Genomic DNA, 23,595 nt, shown 5'->3' with positions numbered 1-23,595 from the left:
TTATCTTCTGAGTTAAACAAGTGTATTTTTTTTAATGTTCAGTCGTTTATTCATGAAACCCGAAGATTCAATTGATGTTCAATTTAAATTTTTTGTACATTAATTTTCTACAATAATATATTGTTATATTTTTAAGGAGAAGAACTCGTAAGTTATTTGAACTTGTTTCTGATCCTTTTGTATATCATGTATGTACAATAAAATATGTTCAAAACTAATGTTTCTTTCTTTGTCGATCAGATTTCGAATCCCGGAATCCGGAATTCCGTTATCCAAGTTTTAGATTTTATTATCTATTGCACTTCCGCCCAAATTGTCGCGCCCATTATGGCATAATAATTTTTTATATATTTCGTTTTCATATCTATAGATACTGTTGTCAGGCTCTTAGACGGAAGCATATTTTAGTTCACCAGGTAACATTGAAACAGGGTACAAATGATCACTGCTCATGTCTATTGAAAATTGCGGTAATTAGTGTAACCTTTGTGGAGATGTCTGTTTAGCGACCTCGATATCGAAATTTCCGGTTGTTCTCCGCTTCGCTTTCTTAAACATCGAAGTCTGTGAGATTTACCGATTTAAATATTTATAAGTTAAATTTCCTTAAATAAGTGTATTTGTATTTTGAATATAGATTTATTGATCAGGTGATTAGGTCATTTAATAAACGGCGACAATATACTGTCAAATCTTCAGATCTTCTCATTGCAATGGTGGCTTTCCCGTTGGGGTCTTTAGCGCAAAAAGGTATAGCCCAGCGGGTCGGCCTTATAAACGGAAAAAGAGAACCAGGGGCCTTGGGGCTTTTCACTAGAACTGTATGGAGAAAGAGCAAATGCAATGGATCAGACTGAAATTTCATGGCACTAAAGTTATTTGCCCTTCAGGCAAGTAAACTCGGAACTTTTACTTGCCCGAATGAAAAACTTGTCCGAAATATTTTGGACTCTAATAAGCCTGTCAACCAGTATATTCTAATTATCTTTCTCTGTCAATTTGTGATACAGTATGATTTACTAGAATGGGCCTTTAATTGCTATAATCTGACGATTTGGTAAAGAAAACAATAATATGTGGAGTTAAATTAGACTTTATTTTCTAATATTTGATAATCATCTTGAGAGCTTAACACAATTACATGTATCATTTCCTACAGAGAAAATTACTTGTCCCATCGGGCAAATGAGTAGTTTTACTTGTCCAAACTGGGTTTTTACTTGCCTCGGGCAACAACTGTTAATGTCGATCCCTGCATGGTAAACAGGACTGTGGACTCAAATCCTCAGTCAGGTCCTATTAACAGACAATGGAGTCACCACCACAGGTTTTGGAGAAAATTGTATATTATACAATTTTCTCCAGTTTACTTAGATTGTGTCAAAACCCTATGGTCACAAGCATTCAGATCGCCTAAATCAGACCACCACTTCGTACTTGATGAAATTGCAGTCTTCACAAAAAACTTTGTAAAGCACAGGCCCTTCGGGCCTCCCAGTATAATAATTGTGCAAGCCCGAACAATATTTTACAGGCCCAAAATGTTTTTTTCTAATTTGACCACGTCATTTGCTGATTCTACAGTATAGATACATGCATGTTCTACTGTAGGAAAATACAGGTCAAGATGATCATAGTTAGAGAACAACTTACATTAAAAGGATGATCTTATTTTATTTTTTCAACATATTAATTTCGCAGATACATCAGCAGCTCTGTTCAACTTTGTTTTGTATACACTGCGTACGAAACATTTTGTTTTCTCCAGAATCAAATGGTAGCCAAGGCCTACCCTCGGTCCAATGGGGCATGAATTTTTGCTCTTTTCTCCTCGTACGACAGGTTTTTTTGGTTGTTTTTTATTTATTGGATGGTTGTGATTATGAAATACGCTTGGGTGGTTTTGAATTTCCCGGACGAGCCCCCTCCCTATACTTCAGAAAAGGCAGCATGGTTGATCGTTTTTCTATGTGAAATTTTACTACTAAGTCATGACATTTAGTCTGAGTCAATCTCGCGCTTTATTTGTAATATATACAGAACATATAAGAAAACATTTACAGGCCCGCCGGACTCCTGGGTTTAATATTTTAAGAAGCCCGATCCCAATTTTACTGGCCTCGGGCATCGGGCCACTGGTTAACGTCGAAGACTGAATTGTACCTAATATTTTGCCCAATCTAACTTCTCAAAACTGTTAGATTATGATGCTACTCCTAACACTAATAAGCCTAAGTTTGTGTATTTATTTTTGGGGTTAATGTCAAAACTCCTGTTTATAATGGAATTTTTTTTTTACAATGCATTGACACACTTGAAATATACATGTTCCCTAGCCATACTACTGGTTAGTAATTGGTTTGATTTGTACATGTAGTAGGATGGTGGATATTGACCTGAATAGCTTGGTGGTTTGCGCACCTAATACTTCTCATTACCAGCTCGTTAGAGTTATCGCGCTTTGATGACTCTTGTGTGTCATAGGTAAGAAAATGCACAAGTCTCGTGAGCAAGTGCGAGATTACTGGGACATAAATGAAACGTTCATAGCATCCCCTCCCTCTTTTTAAGAGTTAAAATACATGGTGTATTCTTAAATAAAATAACCATTGATCAAACTGCATTTTTCAAATATTCTAACACTATTTTATTAAAGATGTTGCATGTTTTTTGAACTCCACCACACCTAATTCTAAAATTCCAAATTACAATGTTCTCTGTCCTAAATCCATCAATATTTTGTAATTTTCAAAATAGCTTAGATGCAGTTTGGAAACACATTAGTTTTGTTAATTAGTGTTATAAACGTCTAAAAAAAATGCAGTTTGGCATATATATAACTTGTTCTAAAATATGGAAATTGAGGGTGGGGGTGTACGTGTACGATTACAAAGTGCATGCCATATGAACCTGTGATAAAATAGAATGTCTTCATAGTCTGACAGAATAACTTTAAAAACATATTAATCCCATTAATTACTGTAACAAAAAAAGTTCTTGTGTTGGATGTGCATATAGGGTTTTCCCTTCACAGTTCTTGCAATTGATGCTTTATATCGGTCAGATTTGGCAAATTTAGTACCTTCTCTCCCTCACATAGTTTAATAAGTTCGTCTGTTTTCTTGTAAGAATAATCAATTCCTAAATTTGACTTTAGAATTTCAATCAGTGTTGTAGTTTACATTTAAAGTTTAATGAATTGTCAGACAACGTGCATGGTGAGGGTCATAGGGTACACTTGTGTGGCGTACTCGCTGTCCAGAGATCTACCACCTATTTACAACATCGTGTGGATTGAAATCTTGAAGACTGTTTGCGCCAATTCAAACTGTATGTTCAAAACTTTTGGAAATAAGACAAAATTATTTTAAACTTCAAAGTACAGCCAATAAACCGAGGAAATCTTTTTTTTTTCACTCGCAAAAAGTTGCGATCACTTGTGATTTTTTACTCGCAATTTCAATTTTTAACTCGCATTTAGCGAGTATTTCCCCTTAATTTTGTTGCCTGGGTATTACTAATGACATTTGAAATAACAAGAGGTATTGTGAGCAATGCTCACTAAGAATACCCCCCCACTTACCCCAATCTCCCAAAGGGTGTTGTTAATAGGTATAAATTACCTCTTTCCTGAGTGTAAAAATATGGTATGCCTTTGTAGAAGAAAATAAAAGATATAGTCCGAACACAAATCCATGGCATAAACCTATAATTTTGACCTTGAGATCAAAGGTCAAGGTCATAAAGAGGTCATGAATGTACATGACACATAGTTTCATGGTGATACACCCATGTCTTATGGTATGACTATGTCAAAACCCTATAATCAATTTTTGACCTTGAGGTCAAAGTTCAAGGTCATGTAGAGGTCATGAAGGTACCCGACACATCGTCTCATGGTCATACACTCATGTGTCAAATATGGTATGCCTATGTCAAAGAACAAAGAAGTCATGGCCCTGACACAAATCCATTGTAAAAACCTTTAATTTTGACATTGAGGTCAAGGTCATATGGAAGTCATGAAGGTACATGACACATCGTCTTATGGTGATCCACCTGTGTGCCAAATATGGTATGCCTAAGTCAAAGAACAAAGAAGTTATGGCCCGGACACGAATCTGCACAGACAGACGGACAGACAGAGTGATTCCTATATACCCCCCTGAACTTCGTTTGGGCGATATAATAATCTAGTATGTAAATTTTACATGTATTATAGTACAATTATATTTAGGGATTTTGTTTTTTTTTTTAAAACTGTAATTTTCATACTGTGTTTTGTTTTTAGATGGCTGAAAATCTTCCAAAGGATGTCTTGCCTCAGACAAGTCCTAAAGGAGAAGAAAATGTAGTTGTGGTACTGCTACCTTCAGATTCTGAAGCTGTGGAGAGCGTCCCTCTTGAAAGTCAGTTAAATCCTGAAAATTTATCATCTGATATCGTGACATCAGAACAACTTCCCACAGAGGGTGACTCATTGGAAAATCCCACTGGTGTGGCCACCTCAGGCATCTCACTGGACACTCCATTGTTACAGTGGACACCACAACAAACCATGTATACCAGCGCAGAGGCCATTCAGCAGGATATTCAGATACTGGTAAATATTTGAAAAGCATTTATACCCAGACAATAAAGCAGTAGTGGTGGAGGTGATGTGAGACGTATCGTGGTTATTGAGGGGTGGGGGTGGGAGTGGTATCCATCAGCATGTCTGTAAACACAAAATTCAGGACCGAGTGTAGGTCATATGTTTACATTCATGGTTGTTTTGTCTGTTTGCTAGATACATTTGACCACTGTTTTATTCTTTAGCTATTTATGCCTCGTTCACACGGATGCGCATTAAATTTTACATGTACTTCGCATCAAATTTGATGCGAAGTAAAATAATGCACATTAAATTAATTCGAATTAAATAGCGTTCACACGGCGGTAATATTTAATGCGAAGTAAACTAATGCGCATTAAATTCGTATGCATCTCTATTAAAGGGTGTGCGAAATAAATTAAAGAATAGACTATGTTATTGAAAATTATTTTTATAGATATTTTAATGAATATTGTGTAGATCTATACAGAATTCTTTGTTCAAAACGCTATATAGGCCTACATGTAGTATACTACATGTTTACAATTTAGGCCTACATACATAATTCTGATCTACACATAAGGAGTTTTTTTGTCGTGTTTATTTATATGTTCCCAAGAAATTACTTGTTATTTCCTCCGACAACCAGCATTCAATCTAGACAATATATTGTTTCTTCATGGGCCCAATTTTAAAACTTCGGAACGTCTTTTTCACCATTCCGCTGACTACTGTTATGACATAATTTTTAATTACTAATACGTATTATAAGTCTACTATGACGTCATATGGTATAAAAATTAACAATGAGCGGCATATATGTTTTAAAAAATGTAAAAAAGAAAATCATATTAGATCTATCACTATTTTAAAACATTGTTGTCGTATTTAAAAACAATTCCTTCCACATGTATTACTCAGTATGCCTATGCAGAGCACAGATTTACGTCTGACATTATCTAATGACATGCTGTTTGTACATGTTTTTAGTGATTATTATCATTTTGCTTAGAATTTTGTCCTTTACTTTTAGAGTTCTGGCTCTTGGAAAATTTAAAGTTTTCTTTCATTTCAGACTTTTTCTTTGTTATTTTGTTACTTGGATTTTGTTGTATTGTCCATCATTTTCTTTAGGTTTGAGATTTTTAAAAGTAAATACAAAACATGGAATGGGCTTGAAGTTTATTGATATATGAGCAAACAAAATAATTATGAATTATGGACATATTTTATTTTGTTGATGATGCTCTTGTTTTAGCTTGGGAAGCTGAGAGAATATGGACAAGAGAGTTTGTTAATCACGGCTAATAAGGAATCCATTCAAATGGATGGGTCATCAGAAGGAAAAGAATTCCTCAAGGATAATGAAGGTGTTGCCAGATCATTTCACCAGCAGTGCTTTGGTAAGTATTTTTTTACCAGTAGATCTATATCTATTGCAGTAGTCAATTGTTATTCTTTATGATTCGGAGAAATATTGTTTATTTATATACGTGTAAGCTGATGGTAACGAATCTTAATATATGTCGTACTGTACATTATTTCTTTCACTTTGTATATTGAACATAAATTTTCTTTTTTAAAGGCAGTGATGGAAAATTGTTGAACACAGATGAAGGTCTGAGTGATGGTAAATAGAAGATAGATTTATAGTGATGGCGAAATGACCTAAATATCGATCATTTTAGATGAAGGTCTGAGTGGTGGTAAATAGAAGATAGATCTATAGTGATGGCGAAATGACCTAAATATCGATCATTTTGTGTTTTTCATCTCAATGTAGACTATAAATTAAAGCTTAAGATTTCTGCAAAATAAATGTTAACAAATTTTAAACAGCAGAGTTGCAAATAAGCACTCCCCCAATCACCAGTAAATTTAATAATGGGTGATAAAAAATCGTAATTCATCTTGTCCACCTGACCTAGCAGTTTTTTTTCTCTTTTTTTGTATTATTCATTGCAAATCATTAAAGGTTTTCTATTTGATACACACTTTAGTTTTTCCAATTAAAATATGTAAAGTATTTTTAAAATTGCTAAGATAACAAAATAGACCAGCATTAGATATCTGCATCAGAATGACAGGGGATTGAGACATGTGGTGTTACATACCAGGAGTCACAAACTCTAACAGAAGCACTTCAGATTGAGACATGTGGTACATGTATTACATACCAGGAGTCACAAACTCTAACAGAAGCACTTCAGATAGAAAAGACATTTTCATAACTAGGACAGTAAATGACTAATGTTCAGAAATAGTTTGAGAAAATGGAAAATAGGTCACATTTTGTTAGAAGTATCAGTTATTGTCAATGAATTACATTTATATTTTTACTTGTTAAAATTCTTAGATTCTTAAATGGCTTCATCGGATTGTGGGCGTATGAAAGAGAGTGTAGGCTCCTGAATGCTGCAATTTTAGCCCACATGACTACTAAATTTATTAAGCTTATTTGCAACTGTATTACACATGTGAAAGTGCAAACCTGAACTTCAGAAGAAAAAAAATCTTTAAATTGTTAAAATTGAAACTTTGCCAGCATAATCAGTACTGTGTTGTTATTATCGTTTGTGTACTATGCAGGTAGTGGCCAGCATAATCAGTACTGTGTTTGTGTACTATACAGGTAGTGAGTTGCCTTTGAAGGAAGCAGAAGATGGAGAAACCAGCACCACTGAAGTGAATACAATCAACAGGAGGCCCACAGCTTCAGGTCAGTATAAACAAAATTCTGCTTGTTATTATACACAGGGGGAAAACCACATGCTTGGTAAATACTAAAGTGATTTCCCCAAAATACAGTACATGTTGAAAATTTATCTTGAGAGATTTGATATTGTAGAGGGACCCGTTTTGATGAAAATAGTTCATGAATCAACAGGCATAAATGTTGAGGAGTCCGGAAACCTCCCAGCACCTAGAAAACGAGGGAGGCCACCTAAATATAAGACTGCAGGTACAGTATGGCGAAGACGATATTTATAGAATGATCAAGAGGATTTCAGTCATTCACCCAATGTTCACCAAGAGATTGTAAAATATAATTTCAGAAATTCTCTATTAGACGCATTGAAAAATAAGTTCATCTCAATTTGATTTTACTCCAAAGCCATTGATTATTACAAATTTAAGATTGCAGTGAAAACTTTCTGGTATACAGTATCAATACATTGTCATGTCATGTATATATGTACATGTAAGCAGAGTCCAGAATTCTAGACAGTGGACTTCATTGTAAGACAAGTAAAACTGTAATGGTAGAACCAATATTCCTTCAGTGCAAAATACTGACCAGAAGAAGACAGTGAAAGAAACGGAGGACAAAGAAGAGAAGTTTCAGAAAGCTCCAGTGACGGTCAGGAAAAGAGGACGACCCCCAAAGAATCGTAGCACAGGTGACCAATGAACTATTGCCGATGTTTTCTTTGTAGTATAGTTAATCAAATGATAAGGAACTTACATTTTCATGGCATAATTTATATCATATAGATACTTGAGGACGAAAATCTCCTCGAACAGTTCACAGAGAAAGTGGAAGTACAGGAATTTACTTCAGCTACATCCGAATGTGTTTTGTCGTACAATAATGTCTAAGCCCAATGTGCTTGAGTTTAACTTATCATGATTTTAAAAACATTTAAACTCAGTCATGTTTAGACCACATATTTCAAATACACATGTATGTTGTACATGTATTTGGATTTCTTTGAAATGGGAAATATTGAATAAAATATGAAATACTTCTAATTAGTCTTGTATGTAGCAACTGAACAATACTGGTACAAGAAGTAGTATTTCATCTGTGTAAAGGTTCACACAGCACTAAGGCAGAAAGTTTCAAGGTCTTACTTAACACATTTCATGTCAAATCCCATTAATAGTAGTAAGGCTTAAAATAAAAATTGATTTGTTTGATGTACTCCGACCGACCCGTGAAATTTGCCCCGACCCGATCATTTTTTCCGCACTTGGAAATTTCAATATATTTTTTTTATTTGCTCCCTGGAAAATAGACATTCTTCGAATTAGTATTAAACTTGATGCCATTTTTGTTTTTTGTTTTTTTTGACTAGTTGTTTTACAGAATTCTTGTTATCAAAATGTCCTTTAAACGTTTTTCAGTTCTACTTTCACTTTGATAATGACCATTTGTTAATCCGGGAACTTTTCAAACACTTTTCTATGTGAATGATCAAATATACCGCATCACAGCTCCAAATTGTAGCACATTATCTACTGACAAGATAGAACAAGGAGCTACGAACTCCCCTGTCGATGCCTGATCGTATTTATGTACAAAAGTTTGAAAGCCATGTTATTTAAATAAAAAATCACGTGGGATAGCGCACCAAAATTATGGCGGACCACGAGTCAGCGTTTATGTTGGTCTATATTTCTGAAAAGGCACGCATATTATTTTGATATGGAATTATTTAAATGTTATGACGATTTAATAGGTGAACAACACTTTTGCTTTGCTCTTAAACTGAGACACACAAATGGAACACGATCGTCACAACAATTTGAACGATGCGGGGAAGTCGGCATTAAAATTATATTGGGTAATATTAAAACTTATTGTAAATTGCTGTCATCATGCAATTCACTTGGATATTCATGGATCACATTAAAGTGTTCAAGTGATTGCTATTATGAATGTCGGAATCGACCGGTGGTAATAAAAAGGGGTGTTAATTTATTTATTAACAACTGTAGAGGTCCTCATCCGTGACGAATGCAAAACGTCCTGAGTAAATTTCAGGAGACATTGGAAGATTTACGTGTATTATATACAACTGTACAAAATGATTGTTCTAAACTCTGTTCTGTCTGGCAGCGTTATGTGTTTAATGAAAACATAAGAAAATTTGTAAATCTGATTTTCAAAAAAAAAAGATACCGACCTACCTACCCGAATTAAAAAATGTGGGTCGAAGTACATCAAACAAAATTTTTTTTAATGATGGCATAAGCCCTATTCTAAACATAAGTACCACTAGAACACTAGTGTACAGATTCAGGACATTAGAAGCAGTGGTTTTTAGAATTTTTATTTACAATATTTGAATATGTTAAAAATGTCTGGCGAATTATGTTTAAGCAGAGGCAATTCCAACAGAGAGCATGGCATCTAAGGAGAGTGAAAAAGAAGTACAGGAAGCTGAAAATGACACGCCTCACAATCTACCATACACTGGGAAAAAAAGGGGAAGGAAACCAAAGGAAACAGGTAGGACAGAACATGTGATAAAAGACATCCTGCTGGTACATAATGGATTCAGTTTACAAAGATGTTTACCACAGTGGTTGTCCCTCAGTTTAGTATCAAATCACAACCAATTTACAAGTGCATGTTACTGTACAGAGTATGTATACACCTGATGAGTAGATTATAGTGAGACTATTTAATGTTAGCGTGACGCTATTTAATGTTAACGTGACACTATTTAATGTTAGCGTGACGCTATTTAATGTTAGTGTGACACTATTTAATGTTAGCGTGACACTATTTAATGTTAGCGTGACACTATTTAATGTTACAGTGACGCTATTTAATGTTAGCATGACACTATTTAATGTTAACGTGACACTATTTAATGTTACAGTGATGCTATTTAATGTTAGCGTGACGCTATTTAATGTTAGCGTGACACTATTTAATGTTACAGTGATGCTATTTAATGTTACAGTGACGCCATTTAATGTTACAGTGACGCCATTTAATGTTACAGTGACGCCATTTAATGTTACAGTGATGCCATTTAATGTTACAGTGATGCCATTTAATGTTAGTGATGCTATTTAATGTTACAGTGATGCCATTTAATGTTACAGTGATGCTATTAATGTTACAGTGACGCCATTTAATGTTACAGTGACGCCATTTAATGTTACAGTGATGCCATTTAATGTTACAGTGATGCTATTTAATGTTACAGTGACGCCATTTAATGTTACAGTGATGCCATTTAATGTTAGTGATGCTATTTAATGTTACAGTGATGCCATTTAATGTTACAGTGATGCTATTTAATGTTACAGTGATGCCATTTAATGTTAGTGATGCTATTTAATGTTACAGTGATGCTATTAATGTTACAGTGACGCCATTTAATGTTACAGTGATGCCATTTAATGTTACAGTGATGCTATTTAATGTTACAGTGATGCCATTTAATGTTAGTTACAGTGACGCCATTTAATGTTACAGTGATGCCATTTAATGTTACAGTGACGCCATTTAATGTTACAGTGACGCCATTTAATGTTACAGTGATGCTATTTAATGTTAGTGATGCTATTTAATGTTACAGTGATGCTATTTAATGTTACAGTGATGCTATTTAATGTTACAGTGATGCTATTTAATGTTACAGTGATGCTATTTAATGTTACAGTGATGCTATTTAATGTTACAGTGATGCCATTTAATGTTAGTGATGCTATTTAATGTTACAGTGATGCTATTTAATGTTACAGTGATGCTATTTAATGTTACAGTGATGCTATTTAATGTTACAGTGATGCCATTTAATGTTACAGTGACGCCATTTAATGTTACAGTGATGCCATTTAATGTTACAGTGATGCCATTTAATGTTACAGTGATGCCATTTAATGTTACAGTGATGCCATTTAATGTTACAGTGACGCCATTTAATGTTACAGTGATGCCATTTAATGTTACAGTGATGCCATTTAATGTTACAGTGATGCCATTTAATGTTACAGTGACGCCATTTAATGTTACAGTGATGCCATTTAATGTTACAGTGATGCTATTTAATGTTACAGTGATGCTATTTAATGTTACAGTGATGCTATTTAATGTTACAGTGATGCTATTAATGTTACAGTGATGCTATTTAATGTTACAGTGATGCCATTTAATGTTACAGTGATGCTATTTAATGTTACAGTGATGCTATTTAATGTTACAGTGATGCCATTTAATGTTACAGTGATGCCATTTAATGTTAGTGATGCTATTTAATGTTACAGTGATGCTATTTAATGTTACAGTGATGCTATTTAATGTTACAGTGATGCTATTTAATGTTACAGTGATGCCATTTAATGTTACAGTGATGCCATTTAATGTTACAGTGATGCTATTTAATGTTACAGTGATGCTATTTAATGTTACAGTGATGCTATTAATGTTACAGTGATGCTATTTAATGTTACAGTGATGCTATTTAATGTTACAGTGATGCCATTTAATGTTACAGTGATGCTATTTAATGTTACAGTGATGCTATTTAATGTTACAGTGATACATATAGAGGAGGACACAGACAGCAGCTCGGGAGGAATAAGGAGGAGCAGTAAGTGTGCTTCTATTTATAGCTGTATTTGTCACACCAGTACATTTTCAGCAAGTTTATGAAAGCAAAGGATAAATGATGTCATTTTGACAAGCCTCAGATGTTTAAATGTATTAAGAAATTCACATATTTTGTGGAATTTTTTTCTGTGCTCTATAGACTGGTATAAATATTTCAAAACAAAAGACTTTGTGCAACAACAGTCATTGCTGAAATATTTAGTAATTTCCAAGTTTACTTTTCTCTGAAAAGATTCCTGATACAGAACCTGATGTCACCAGGTTGTTGATTATTAGGGCTGAGTATTGGTAATGATATATTGACCAGTAACTTAGAAATATGTATTTAAGCTGTTTGAAAGAAATGGATGTGTATGTGACATCTTATGCAGTGAATTCATGATGCATTGCTAAAATCATAATTACACTGTAGTTTTGCATACACATATATCTTGTCCATTATACTTCAAATTTATACAAACATATATTTGTTTATGTAGTTTTGATTACTGCCTGGACCAAATTAGATGCATTATATGTATCAACATGCTTATATTTCACAGGATGGATTAGAAATTACTTATGTTTTTGTTTTCATTCTGTAGAGAAATAAAGTTCATAAACTGAACATGCTTATAACTAAACCTTAATCTAATTTGTAGGTCGCCCAGCGAAGAGGAAAGTTATAGAATCTATTGGGTATACACCACCTAAAGTTAAGATTAGAAAGTCAGGCATTGGAATGGAGGATTTAAAAATAAAAAAAATTGATATACTTCCTAAAAAAGACATAAGCAAAGCCTTATCAACCAAAACAGCGGAAATGCAGATTGTAGATGATAGAGATAATGATGTAGGCATGATGTCTGATGATAGTGCAGGGGATCCTGATATGGAAGATGAGTGCAACAAAGATGCACAGAAAGCCAACAAACTAGTTTGTAGCAATTGTGGATTTTCAGCAGAATCTCAAGAAGTTATGGAGAACCACATCCGAGTTGAACATCCAAAAATGTGGGCTCAGATATTGTTAGATGACACCAAAATCTTACTGGCTCTTGGAAAAAATTCACTTAATGTTCAGAAGTCAAAGTTAACTGCTCATCCTTTAAAAAAGGAACCTCCAAAGGAACAAAATGCTCAAACAGCTACGAAAGCCACCACCACGGAAACTATTGAGAAAAAGAAAAAAATACCAGTGGAACATAGATCTTCTGGTCATTATAGCTGCTCTATCTGCCACAAAAAATATAAGGTGATTAGTCTACTAAATGCTCACATGGGGCTGATTCATAAAGATAGACGGTTTGGACAGATGAGGAGGAAGAAAGAACTTTTGAAATATAAACAAAGATTGATAGCAATGAGAAATAAAAAGAAGGGACAGACCGTAGAAGAAAAGAGTGATGTAGGTGACACAGTTAAGGAAGAGGATCAACAAGAAAACATTACAGATCCTGAAGGCAAGGATGTGAAAACTGATGCCAAGGTGAAGATGGAAGAAGTGAAAGTCGAAGAAACTAGAAGGTTCAGGAGATCCTCGCGCAGGAAGTCCAAAAAACTGGATGATTATGAAACTGATTTACCAGATCTTTACAGATCAGATGAGGAAGAATTGGACACTAAAACTAATTATGATGAACCTCATGCATGTCCTCTCTGTTTAAAAAATTGTTATAGTGAAAGTGGATTAAATGAACATTTGAAGAGAAGTAAACATGACAAAGTCACAGTGACTCCTTTCCCTTGTCTGACATGCAATCGCTTCTTTCTCACCATGAAAGCACTGGAACTTCACATGACACAATCTGGCCACATAGGAGAAGAGATGGGAAGTCTTGATGGAGAAATTAAGGTGAATAGGCAAACATCTGTGTCTAAGAGGGGCATGTTGCTGTTTGTGTGCTCTCTCTGTAAGCGAGAGTTTGTTAGAAAAGAAAACTGTGAAAGTCATTGTGCGATGAAGGTTTGCAAAAAGCCGTGGAAGAAATCTTGTCCAATTATTTCTTGCAAGAAACTGTTTTTTGAGAACAATATGTTTTTTCATCATATGACTTCAGAACACAAGGAAGAGTTCCCATTTGTGTGCCCAGTGGAAGGATGTAAGCGGTTGTTTTTCCACACAGCAGCACTGAACTCTCATGTCTCAGCACACAGCTCAGAAAAGGATGGGCATGTCCCACCACCGAGACCAATAGAAGATGGCAGAAAGAGATGTGGCTACTGTGGTATGCTGTTTGCGTACAATGAAAACCTCCGACAGCATGTGAAGATCATCCATGATAATGATTTATTTGGACAGTACAAGGATATTGTGGAGCATAACCAAGCTACTGAACCAATCTCATCAAGCAAAAAGTTTCTTAAGGTGGAGTCACAAGGGGAAGATAAAGCAGAGGAGATAAATGACCTGGATAAAATTGATACCTTCAAGAAGATGGACAAGCGGCAAGTTACAATACGCAACCATGTGAAGGGGAACGAGTTCAAATGTTACACCTGCAATGAAGTCTTTAGTCATATTGATGATGTTGGCGACCATATGGTAGACAGTGGTCATTGTGGACTTCCGTTAGATGCTCTCAATGGAGAGAGAAATATCAAAATCAGAATTCGAAATACAGGTGAACAATGCTATGTATGCACTTTATGCAAAATGGAATTTAAAAAGAAAGATGGATGTGAAAAGCATATTGAAGCTTCAACCTGCAAAAAAAAGTATAAGAGGTTGTGTCCAATCATGAAATGTAGAATTTTGTTCAGGAACTTTAATTACTTCAAAGCACATATGACAACAATGCACGAAGATGAATTTCCATTCAAGTGTGAGGAATGTGGTAAAGAATTTGAACAGACCTCTGCCCTGAATTCACACAGGAACTCTCATTACAAAGACACACACCACATCCAGGCAGATGTATTGAACTCTGACACACCATTGACTTGTCACATCTGTAAGGAGAGGTTCAGAAACAACATAGAACTGCGAGCACACAAAGAATCTGTGCATGAAATCCAGAGAAAATTCATGTGTGATATATGTGGAAAGAAATACAAAAGAAAAGAAAATCTGAAAGATCATATATACATGGTACATGAACGAGACCCAGAGAAGGACTTTGTAACTTGCCCAACCTGTGGAAAAGCTCTTGCTAGCCAGAGGTCTTTGAGATTCCATATGAGGTTTGCACATACAGATGCCAAACCCTGTGTTTGTGAGATTTGTGGATACAGTACAAAACAGTTAGGAAACCTTGCTTTTCACATGAGGAACACACACAGTGAGACGAGACCCTACGAATGCGAGTGGCCTGATTGTGGAAAGACATTTAAAGACAGACAACTCTGGCAGAGACATGTCCAAAGACATGAACTAACTGTGGGCAACCTTGAAAAAGCCAGAACATATGGACCAGTGTTCACATGCAAAATTTGTCAGAAAGGATTCTGTGGCAAATACAATCTGGAGAAGCACATGTTGTGTCACACATCAGAATGCCCATTATCATGTACTTTGTGTGGGAAAGGCATGAAGAGAATGAGCAGTCTGCGAAGACATATGAGGAATGTTCACCACTTTGATCCCAAGACAAATACATCAATGGTGACCAGAACCATTGTCAGAAAGCCGAAACCGTTAATGAAAAAAGAAGCAGTTCAGATTAATCTTGGTTTGGCAACAGCGACTCAAGAAGAACAGGAGTCCATTGAAGCAGACTTCAAAGAGCTTTCACAAATGGAATACCAATTCACCACAGAAGCTCAACAGAAACTACAACAGATTCTGACCCCCTCCATTGGAGACATTCCAGTGACAACTATAGTGGCCGGCGAATTACCAGAGAAAACAAGGGACTATTTGTCAGAGGCACAGAGTCAAGTCAGCCTCTTGGAATCTACAACCAATCCAGCAGAGAGTGTAATAGAGGAAGCAGTGGATGAGTCTCAGATTATCATTGAGAATGCAGGGGATCAGTACATAATCATGAACCCTGATGGTAATATTTCTAATCTAGAGCAGCTTGGTAGAGATATTATTCTAGCTGTGAAAAATGAAGATGGAACAGTTTGTTTTCAAATGGTTGGGAAATAATCACATTGAAAATAGATAGATGGCAAGTACTCGCAATTTAAAAATTAGATGGGTTTTATTTTTAACATTTGAAGGTGATAACATTTTCTGCATCTAAAATTCTCAGAGTTCTAAGAATATATGTGGTAATACATGTATATTGTTTACAAACTTTTTTTTTTTTTTTATAGTCTTGATTGATTTGCAATGTATTGATAAATTCAATGTTTGGGTTACTGTATTATATAGCATCATAATATAACTTATGAAATATTGATAACAAGTGATTGGTGTTTTTTTTAATTGAACGATTTGAAATCATCAGAAGAGAAAAGAAGCCGATGAGCCATAGTGGATACTTGAGTGACATGCAACAGCTTTTCAATGGTCATCTCGATCAAACAAGATATTCATTATTTTTAAAAACTTTATGAGTGCTGCCCTCTAAAGCCTCAGTGGCTGGTCAAGGAATGGTGAATTCCACAATCTTCATAACCATACACATAGCATTTAGTCATAGGGAAGAGGATGACATTTTACAAGATAAAAAGTATTGCCACCCTATTTATACATATCAGTATGAAGATCTGCCCTAGAGCCTGAATCCCTGACACAGGGGAAGGGAATTTCATAGTTCAGGTACCATGCTACATATGCTCTTTATAACCATGCATAAAGTAAATATTCATTATGCACATGCTTAGAGGTGACATGGACAACTCTTAAAAGATTAAATGCATTTTCACTCTATACCTATTTGGGTCCCACCCTAAAGCCTAGCTAAACCCCAGGTCCAGGGGTTGGAAATTCTTATTATGTATTCCCTTTTAAAACTTTGATCCTTTATTGTTGCCCCATCCTACCCCCGGGGCATGATTTGAACAAACTTTGAACTGCACTACTTTGGGACGATTGCATGTTTGGCCCTGCTGTTAGATTTTTAAAGTTTTTTCCAATGTATTCCTATGTAAAAATTTGATCCCCTAATGTGGCCTCACCGTTCCCGAGGACCACAATTTGAATCTACTGTACCTGGGAATGCTTGCATAGTAATATGAGTAATCATCACCCTAAGATTTTTCAAGTCCCCTTTTAAAACTTTGATCCCCTATTGTGGCCCTATCCTACCCCAAGGACAATGATTTGAACAAATTTTAAACTGCACAACCTGGAAATGATTGCATATTCGGTGTGAATAGGCATGGCCCTGCTGCAAGATATTTCATTTTCCTACATATTTCTATGTAAAACTTTCATCCCCTATTGTAGCTGCAGAACTGTAGCTCTCTGAAAAAATATTTTGACGGAACAGAGAGCTACAGATCCACCCCTTATAAAAACCTTCGATTTACGGCGCACAAAAAGCTGCGCACGGTTGAGGCCTTATATCGTTGTATTCTTGTGTTGCTGTCTCATAAAAAAATCAACAATTTCTTAACTTATTTTCCTTCTATACTCTCTGTTCCGTCAAAATATTTTTTCAGAGAGCTACAGTTCTGCAGCTACCCCTATTGTGGCATCATCCTACCCCCAGGGACCACAATTAGAACAAATTTGAATCTGCACGACCTGGGAATGTTTTCATATACATGTATTAATATGTTTAATCATGGCCCTTTTTTTCTTGAGAAGAAAACCGCCGTGGTGGTCTAGATCTAGAGCATTCGCCCCGCATATGGAAGGTCAGGATTCAAATCCCGTCCGCAACAGACCTTAAGTCGTTGAAACAGGTAGTGACAGTTCCATCGCCAAATGCTCGGAATTAGGTGTGAATGTCGGAGTACCCCAGAGATGACCTTAAAAATGGGTGGCACACTAAAGAACCCTCGCTGCTCAGTGGCCATAAGCGCCGAGCATAGACCTGAATTTGAAGCCCTTCACCTGTTTTTGTGAAAGTTTTGCAGTAAAGCCTAAAGAAGGAATAACGCACCAAGAAATCTGAAATGGATGGAAAGTGAAGGATATGCTCAATAATATTTTGAAATGAACTTTCAAATTTACTTTGTAACAGGAAGGGAGGAAATGCAACGGACCAGACCGTGATTCAAACCCAGGGCCCCTGAATTCTCTAGTCAGGTGCTCTACCAACTGAGCCATCTCTCCACTGATCGAACCTGGCTGACCACTACAACTTTATTTAGTTAAAACAAGAGTACCACAAATGGTATATAATATGCTCATGAAAATGCTTACATAGGGTGTTTTTCTTAAGCCATAATTTGCTTCAGGTAGTATCAGGCTGTGACATACTTTCTTTGCATAATATGAATAAAGCCTTAGGGTCTTTGCTTAAAACTGTGACAGGAGGCAGATAGACAAACCAAGGATTCTGTGTGCAAAATATTTGACCAAGTTCAACCTTTTGATATTCAAAACTTCTAAGAAAAAAAAAAAAAATATGAGAATCAAAATCCTTGCACTATGCAAATCTATTTACAAATTAATATAGCTTCTAAACTGTGAGAGGAATTACAAGGACAACCCATGTCCTTTATTTAATATAATATTACCTCAAAATGGACCATGTTCAACAACCTGTGATTTTCTTAAAAATTGAAGAAAATCAAAATCCCTAATTGCCACATGCACATCTTCCATACCCATACAAATACTCTGTAAAATAAGAAAGTCCTCTCTTGAAAACTGGAAGGAAAAATTAAAGACAAATTATGTACTCTATCTGTATGCAATAATTCCTCAAATTTGACAAGTTCAATAACCCTTAATTTTCTCAAAAATTGAAGAAAATCAAAATCCTTGCCACATGCACACCTTCAATACCCATCTATACACTTTGTAAAATAAGAAGGTTCTCACTTGAAAACTGGGTCGTAGAGGAATTCACCGACCAAATCATGTACTCTTTGAAACAAGACCTCAAAATGGACTAAATTCAGTAACCTATTATTTTCTCAAAAATTGAAGAAATTCAAAATCCTTGCACATCTTCAATATCCATACACTCTGTGAAACAAGATGGTCCTCACTTGAAAATTGTGGGAGGAGTTTGCCAGACAAATTATGTACCCTCCAAATAACAATAATTTTCAAATAAAGGGGCACAACTCCTGCAAGAGGGGTTAAAATGGATCAGAATTGCAATAAGATCTACAATGATCCACAGAGAAGCTACATAGCAAGTTTCATTTTGATATTTGACAGAGAAATGAAATTAGAAACAGAAAACTCCTGCCGGACATAGACATTGCTGTACCACAATACATCCTGCCTAAAGACGGGCTTATAAAAATTAATGCAAATCTAGTAGAAAATAATTGAGGAAAAAAAAAATGTTGCTAGAAACAATATGCATACTCTACTTGGCATTTTAGGTGTATATGTACCAAGTTTGACAGCTCTAGCCCCAACAGTTTGGTTTGTATCCTGCCTACAAGGTTTTCCTACCAAGTGATACTGTGATCAACTTGGACCTTGACGAACAAACCGCGTCCTCCACTAGACATAAGGTGTATATGTACCAAGTCTGACAGTCCTTGTCCCGATAGTCTAGTCTGTATTCTGCCTACAAGCTTTTCCTATTTGCTGATACTATATTTGACCTTGGGAAAACAATAAGCATCTTCCTCTCATCATGGTGATCAGATGCACCAAGTTGCAAGATCCTGGAGCTTGTAATGGTTCATTTTGTCTACAAGGTCCGGACAGACAGAGAGAAGGACGACGCCCATTTTTGAGGGGCATATAAAAATGTGTCCCTACCAAAATAAGTGATTCCACTGCACTCAGCTAACCATTACATGTATGACATAGAATCCTTTGTTGACAGAAAACAAAGATTAGAAATACAATATTGACATTTACTTTGTAATTTTCTATGAATAATAATACATTATATAAGCAACATTATACATATTTCTCAATATAGCTGCCATTCTCTCCTCCCAAATATCTTTATACACCGCTTCTTCAAGATATTCACGATATATTTCACATTGACTGTATCAGACTACATGCACGTGTGTGAAAATTTCATTGCTAAATGTACCAACACTAATAATAGACATATTTTTAAATATAAATGGTTACATACTGACACACAAAAGAAACACAACCCCAATTAAACATTGATAATTCTTGACAATTCATTGTTGACAATTTTCAAATTGCATGATATCACAGATTCCCAAGCAATTCATGGTCGATTGAACTTGGTCACACTACCCATTCTTGTCACCTATGACATCCAGTCATGTCGGATTGCAGTGGGAAAGGCCCTTAATCGTCATGCCTTCAGACTCCAATGATCGCGACAACAATGTCTAAATGTATTTTCCCTACAGCAAAGATGGTACTGCTCAAATAGATGGCAGCATTTTTTCGACATTGCAGTGAATGTTTTACAATAACTGATTTGGTGCCGTGGGATCTACAGTGGCTGAAAAACCAGCATGGTCATCATTGCAGGCAGTTTGACAGCTTGGTGGTACATCGACACTGTTCTGCAACCTGTGGTTCTGCTGCTTATCTGCCAGCACAACTTAAAACAAACCCGGTGTCTTACGGCATGATGTACAGAGGTCTGTTTTCACCAAAATAATGTTAACACATTACCTTGGTTCCCACACAGTCCCAATCTCTAGTTAGCCAGTAGAACAATGCGTGGGGCATTCCAATATGTCCAAATCCAGAGGTTCTACCCACTTTGCATCAGGCATGTCTGAAAGAGTAATGCAACAACCCTATGGCACAAATAAACTGTTTAACAGTCTAAGCATCACTGAATTTGAGCAACATCCAATGCTAACAGTGGGCATATTCATTATTGAAGTAGGAAAATTTCAATGGCTAACACCTTTTTAGCTAAAGTGATGATGGCCAACTCTGAATTCAATGTGTTATCAAATGGAATGGATGTGTATCTTTCACTAGTTGTAAACTTTAAATATGTAATGAATGAACTAATAACAAGATACATCTTGCGTTCCATTATATAGATTGCAACATGAAAAGGACCTGTATAAAACTCATTGTTGCACAATGAAAGATGGAACCAACAATATAATGTTTATCCAACATCTTAATGCTTAAATAAGGAAAAATTATCATATATGATGGCAAACTTTTTTGTTAAACAACAGGCCTTCCTTGTCACCTGAGTATTAGTATTACTAGCCCTAAGGGCTACGAAATCTATAATTTTCGTATGTTCTGCATACCTATGCTAAATTCTGCATTCAGTAGCAGCATAAAACAAAATGCCCCCCAAATTGCCTGTACTGATGAAAGACTATACATAGTATATGTAACTATTTTGGACCCACCCTAGAGATGTGAAATTCACATTAATGGTACACCCTTTCTCATTTTCCTAAATATGCCATTAGTGATAAAGATATTTAATCATTATGACCACTCTAGCCCCACCATAGTACCAAAACCCCAGCCCTAGCCTTGGGACAGTGAAATTTACAATTTTGGTAAAGGGCCGTGAGAAGATTATTTCAGAAGTAAATATAGGTGGTACGCAGAAATAGATTTGCTGCTCGTTATTTCTGTTAGACGTCTATGATTAGAATAAATGTATTTCACACATATTACACTGGTACAAGGCTAATCTCTAAAGCTTACAAAATGCATAAAATGATTACATAAATTGAAATTGGGTTGGGATAGACAGGGAGCCCACACATTTCGTTGAAATTATCGCTGCAAAAAATAAATTCAGTAGGGGGGGGGGGGGGGGGGGGGTAGTAGTGTTCATACTTCAGGTGCCTGTGGTTTGGCCCTGCCCTGGAGTCAGAACCTCTATCCAGAGATTCATGAAATTTACAATTTTGGTAGATTCCTTCCTGCTCTACATGTCTACCTCTACATGTCTCGATGCATTTTTTTTTTTTTTTTTTACAGATGTACAATTGAAGAAAAGATTTTTGAAAATTGGTCAATTTTTGACAGTATTTGGGATCTGGGTTAAAATTGGGTCCTCATTACCCCTTGCTTGTCATAAGTGGCGACTAAATGGGACAGTCCTTCAGATGAGACCACAAAAACCAAGGTCCTGTGTCACAGCAGCTAGGTGTAGCATGATAAAAATCCCTACCTGCTCAAAGGCTGTAAGTGTTGAGCATAGGCCTAAATTTTACAGCCCTTCACAGATAATGGTGACATCTCCATATGAGGGAAAGATTCTCGCGAGGGACATTAAACAATATTCAATCAATTAACAGTTTTTGCTCCATCCACAAGACCCTGGGTTGTAGGAGTACTGAAATTTACAATTCATATCCCTCTTGTCCCAAAGATGCTTCATACCAAATCTGAAAGGAATTAGAGGCCAATTATCAAGAAAAAGTTAAAAATGTTCAATTTTTAATACACAACAAAGACCAATAGGAATAGGTCACCTGAGTGACTTAATCATAGTAGTACTAAACCAGTATTTCACAGATATTTTGATTTTAAGTTACTGAAGACATGATTCCCCTAAATATAATGTTTAAGTCTTACTATTGACAAGTGTATATTTTACTCAGAGACTATCAAGGAGACACTAAATGAAAGTTGAAAATGAAAAAAAAATAAATAATAAAAATCCCACATCATAACATTTGCTTATTAAAATTTGGGTAAATGAAACCTTTTCTAAGTTTAGTTAGGCAGTAAGGACAAAATATTGATGGGCAGTCAGGACAAAACATCAATATCTAAGTCAATGTACTTTTTTCACTATTCCATTTCATTAACAAATTTGTTATAACATTTTCTGCTCCATTGAATTTGCAGTAAAGAAAAATTCATCTACACAAAGAATTCAGATTCTAGATATTTCGCAAGTAAAACATCATCGCAAGCCACAGCTGAAAAGTACGCTCCTCTTCCCTTTCACCAGTCGCTCTCTGCGTGACAATTTCTTCGTTTCTCATAAATATGCACGACATGATTTGGCCAATCACTGAGCTTTTGAGCAAGACTTAATCGTAAATTTAAACTGTTTATAGAATGCTGTTATATTACTCTGACCAATCAGAATGCTTGTTCTTCCACTAACAAACACAAAATCATTGTGTACACATGTGTTTAACATTGGCAGTTATGAAGGTGCATTTATGAGGATCATAATGTTTTTCTGTCACTAAGAACACGCGGTGAGAAGTCTTTACACTACCGGGTGTTTCTAATGAAATATTCAGAGAGTAAAGATGCCAAGTGTTGTGTATTGGTGAACTCACCCCCCCCCCCCTTTTTTTGGAACAAGTGAACATATATAATAAATAAAATTAAATATATAAGAAATAAACTGTGAAACTGTTCAGATGTCATCGATCTGTAGGACTTTTGTTTACTATAATTTCGGTGCAAAAAGAGCACGTTTTCATTGCCACATCCATTATAGCTGTTTTACTTCTATTGATAATGGATTACGTCATTCTCGTCATGCATATCTATGAGAAACGAAGAAATTGTAACACAGAGCCACGGGTGAAAGGGAAGAGGAGCACACGTTTTAGCCATGGCGTGCGACAACGCAAGTAAAAAAGAGATAACAAAATCCATCAATACTATGAAACACTGAGAATTTGACTTTTCAGTTTTGACCTGCAAACAGTCACTATTTCTTCTGTTTTCGACGTGCCA

The 23,595-nt window shown here is 35.7% G+C and overlaps 2 protein-coding genes across 17 annotated transcripts in view; one reads left to right on the top strand and one right to left on the bottom strand.

The window, feature by feature from the left end:
- The first annotated feature begins 276 nt into the window (after positions 1 to 276).
- LOC125678119 (zinc finger protein 729-like) lies at positions 277 to 16,284 on the top strand. Of its 4 annotated transcripts, none has more exons than XM_048916270.2 (10): positions 277 to 416; positions 4,292 to 4,603; positions 5,853 to 5,997; positions 6,180 to 6,224; positions 7,227 to 7,313; positions 7,443 to 7,556; positions 7,879 to 7,995; positions 9,705 to 9,830; positions 11,875 to 11,928; positions 12,590 to 16,284. In XM_048916270.2, exons 2-10 carry the CDS (start codon positions 4,292 to 4,294, stop codon positions 16,018 to 16,020), a joined length of 4,431 nt encoding a protein of 1,476 aa, XP_048772227.2. In that variant the 5' UTR covers positions 277 to 416; the 3' UTR covers positions 16,021 to 16,284. The 4 variants fall into 4 exon arrangements, with proteins under 4 accessions (XP_048772227.2, XP_056011631.1, XP_048772225.2 ...); XM_056155656.1 differs by having other exon boundaries at positions 11,854 to 11,928; XM_048916268.2 differs by having other exon boundaries at positions 9,702 to 9,830.
- A 3,519-nt stretch (positions 16,285 to 19,803) lies between these two features.
- Positions 19,804 to 23,595, bottom strand: part of LOC125678127 (breast cancer type 1 susceptibility protein homolog) — a 17,708-nt gene continuing 13,916 nt past the window's right edge. For 7 of the 13 annotated variants that reach the window (XM_048916286.2, XM_048916290.2, XM_056155657.1 and 4 more), the window contains one exon: positions 19,804 to 23,595. This exon is cut by the window's right edge. In XM_048916286.2, the coding sequence (XP_048772243.2) occupies positions 23,570 to 23,595 (26 nt within the window). In that variant the 3' untranslated portion in view covers positions 19,804 to 23,569. The other 6 variants (XM_056155658.1, XM_048916289.2, XR_008800308.1 and 3 more) reach the window with 5 other exon arrangements.

The sequence above is a fragment of the Ostrea edulis genome, chromosome 2 (assembly GCF_947568905.1).
Source record: "Ostrea edulis chromosome 2, xbOstEdul1.1, whole genome shotgun sequence".
Taxonomy (NCBI): domain Eukaryota; kingdom Metazoa; phylum Mollusca; class Bivalvia; order Ostreida; family Ostreidae; genus Ostrea; species Ostrea edulis.
The sequence above is the reverse complement of the archived record's forward strand: the minus strand, read 5'-3'. Positions and strand labels throughout refer to the sequence as shown.

Bases quoted from the DNA above. Each gene is read 5' to 3' on its own strand.
- LOC125678119 (XM_056155655.1), top strand. From the start codon at position 4,292: ATGGCTGAAAATCTTCCAAAGGATGTCTTGCCTCAGACAAGTCCTAAA. The intron at 6,225-7,226 runs GTAAATAGAAGA...TGTACTATACAG, and splicing joins AGATGAAGGTCTGAGTGATG to GTAGTGAGTTGCCTTTGAAG. The intron at 7,314-7,442 runs GTCAGTATAAAC...TTGATATTGTAG, and splicing joins CAGGAGGCCCACAGCTTCAG to AGGGACCCGTTTTGATGAAA.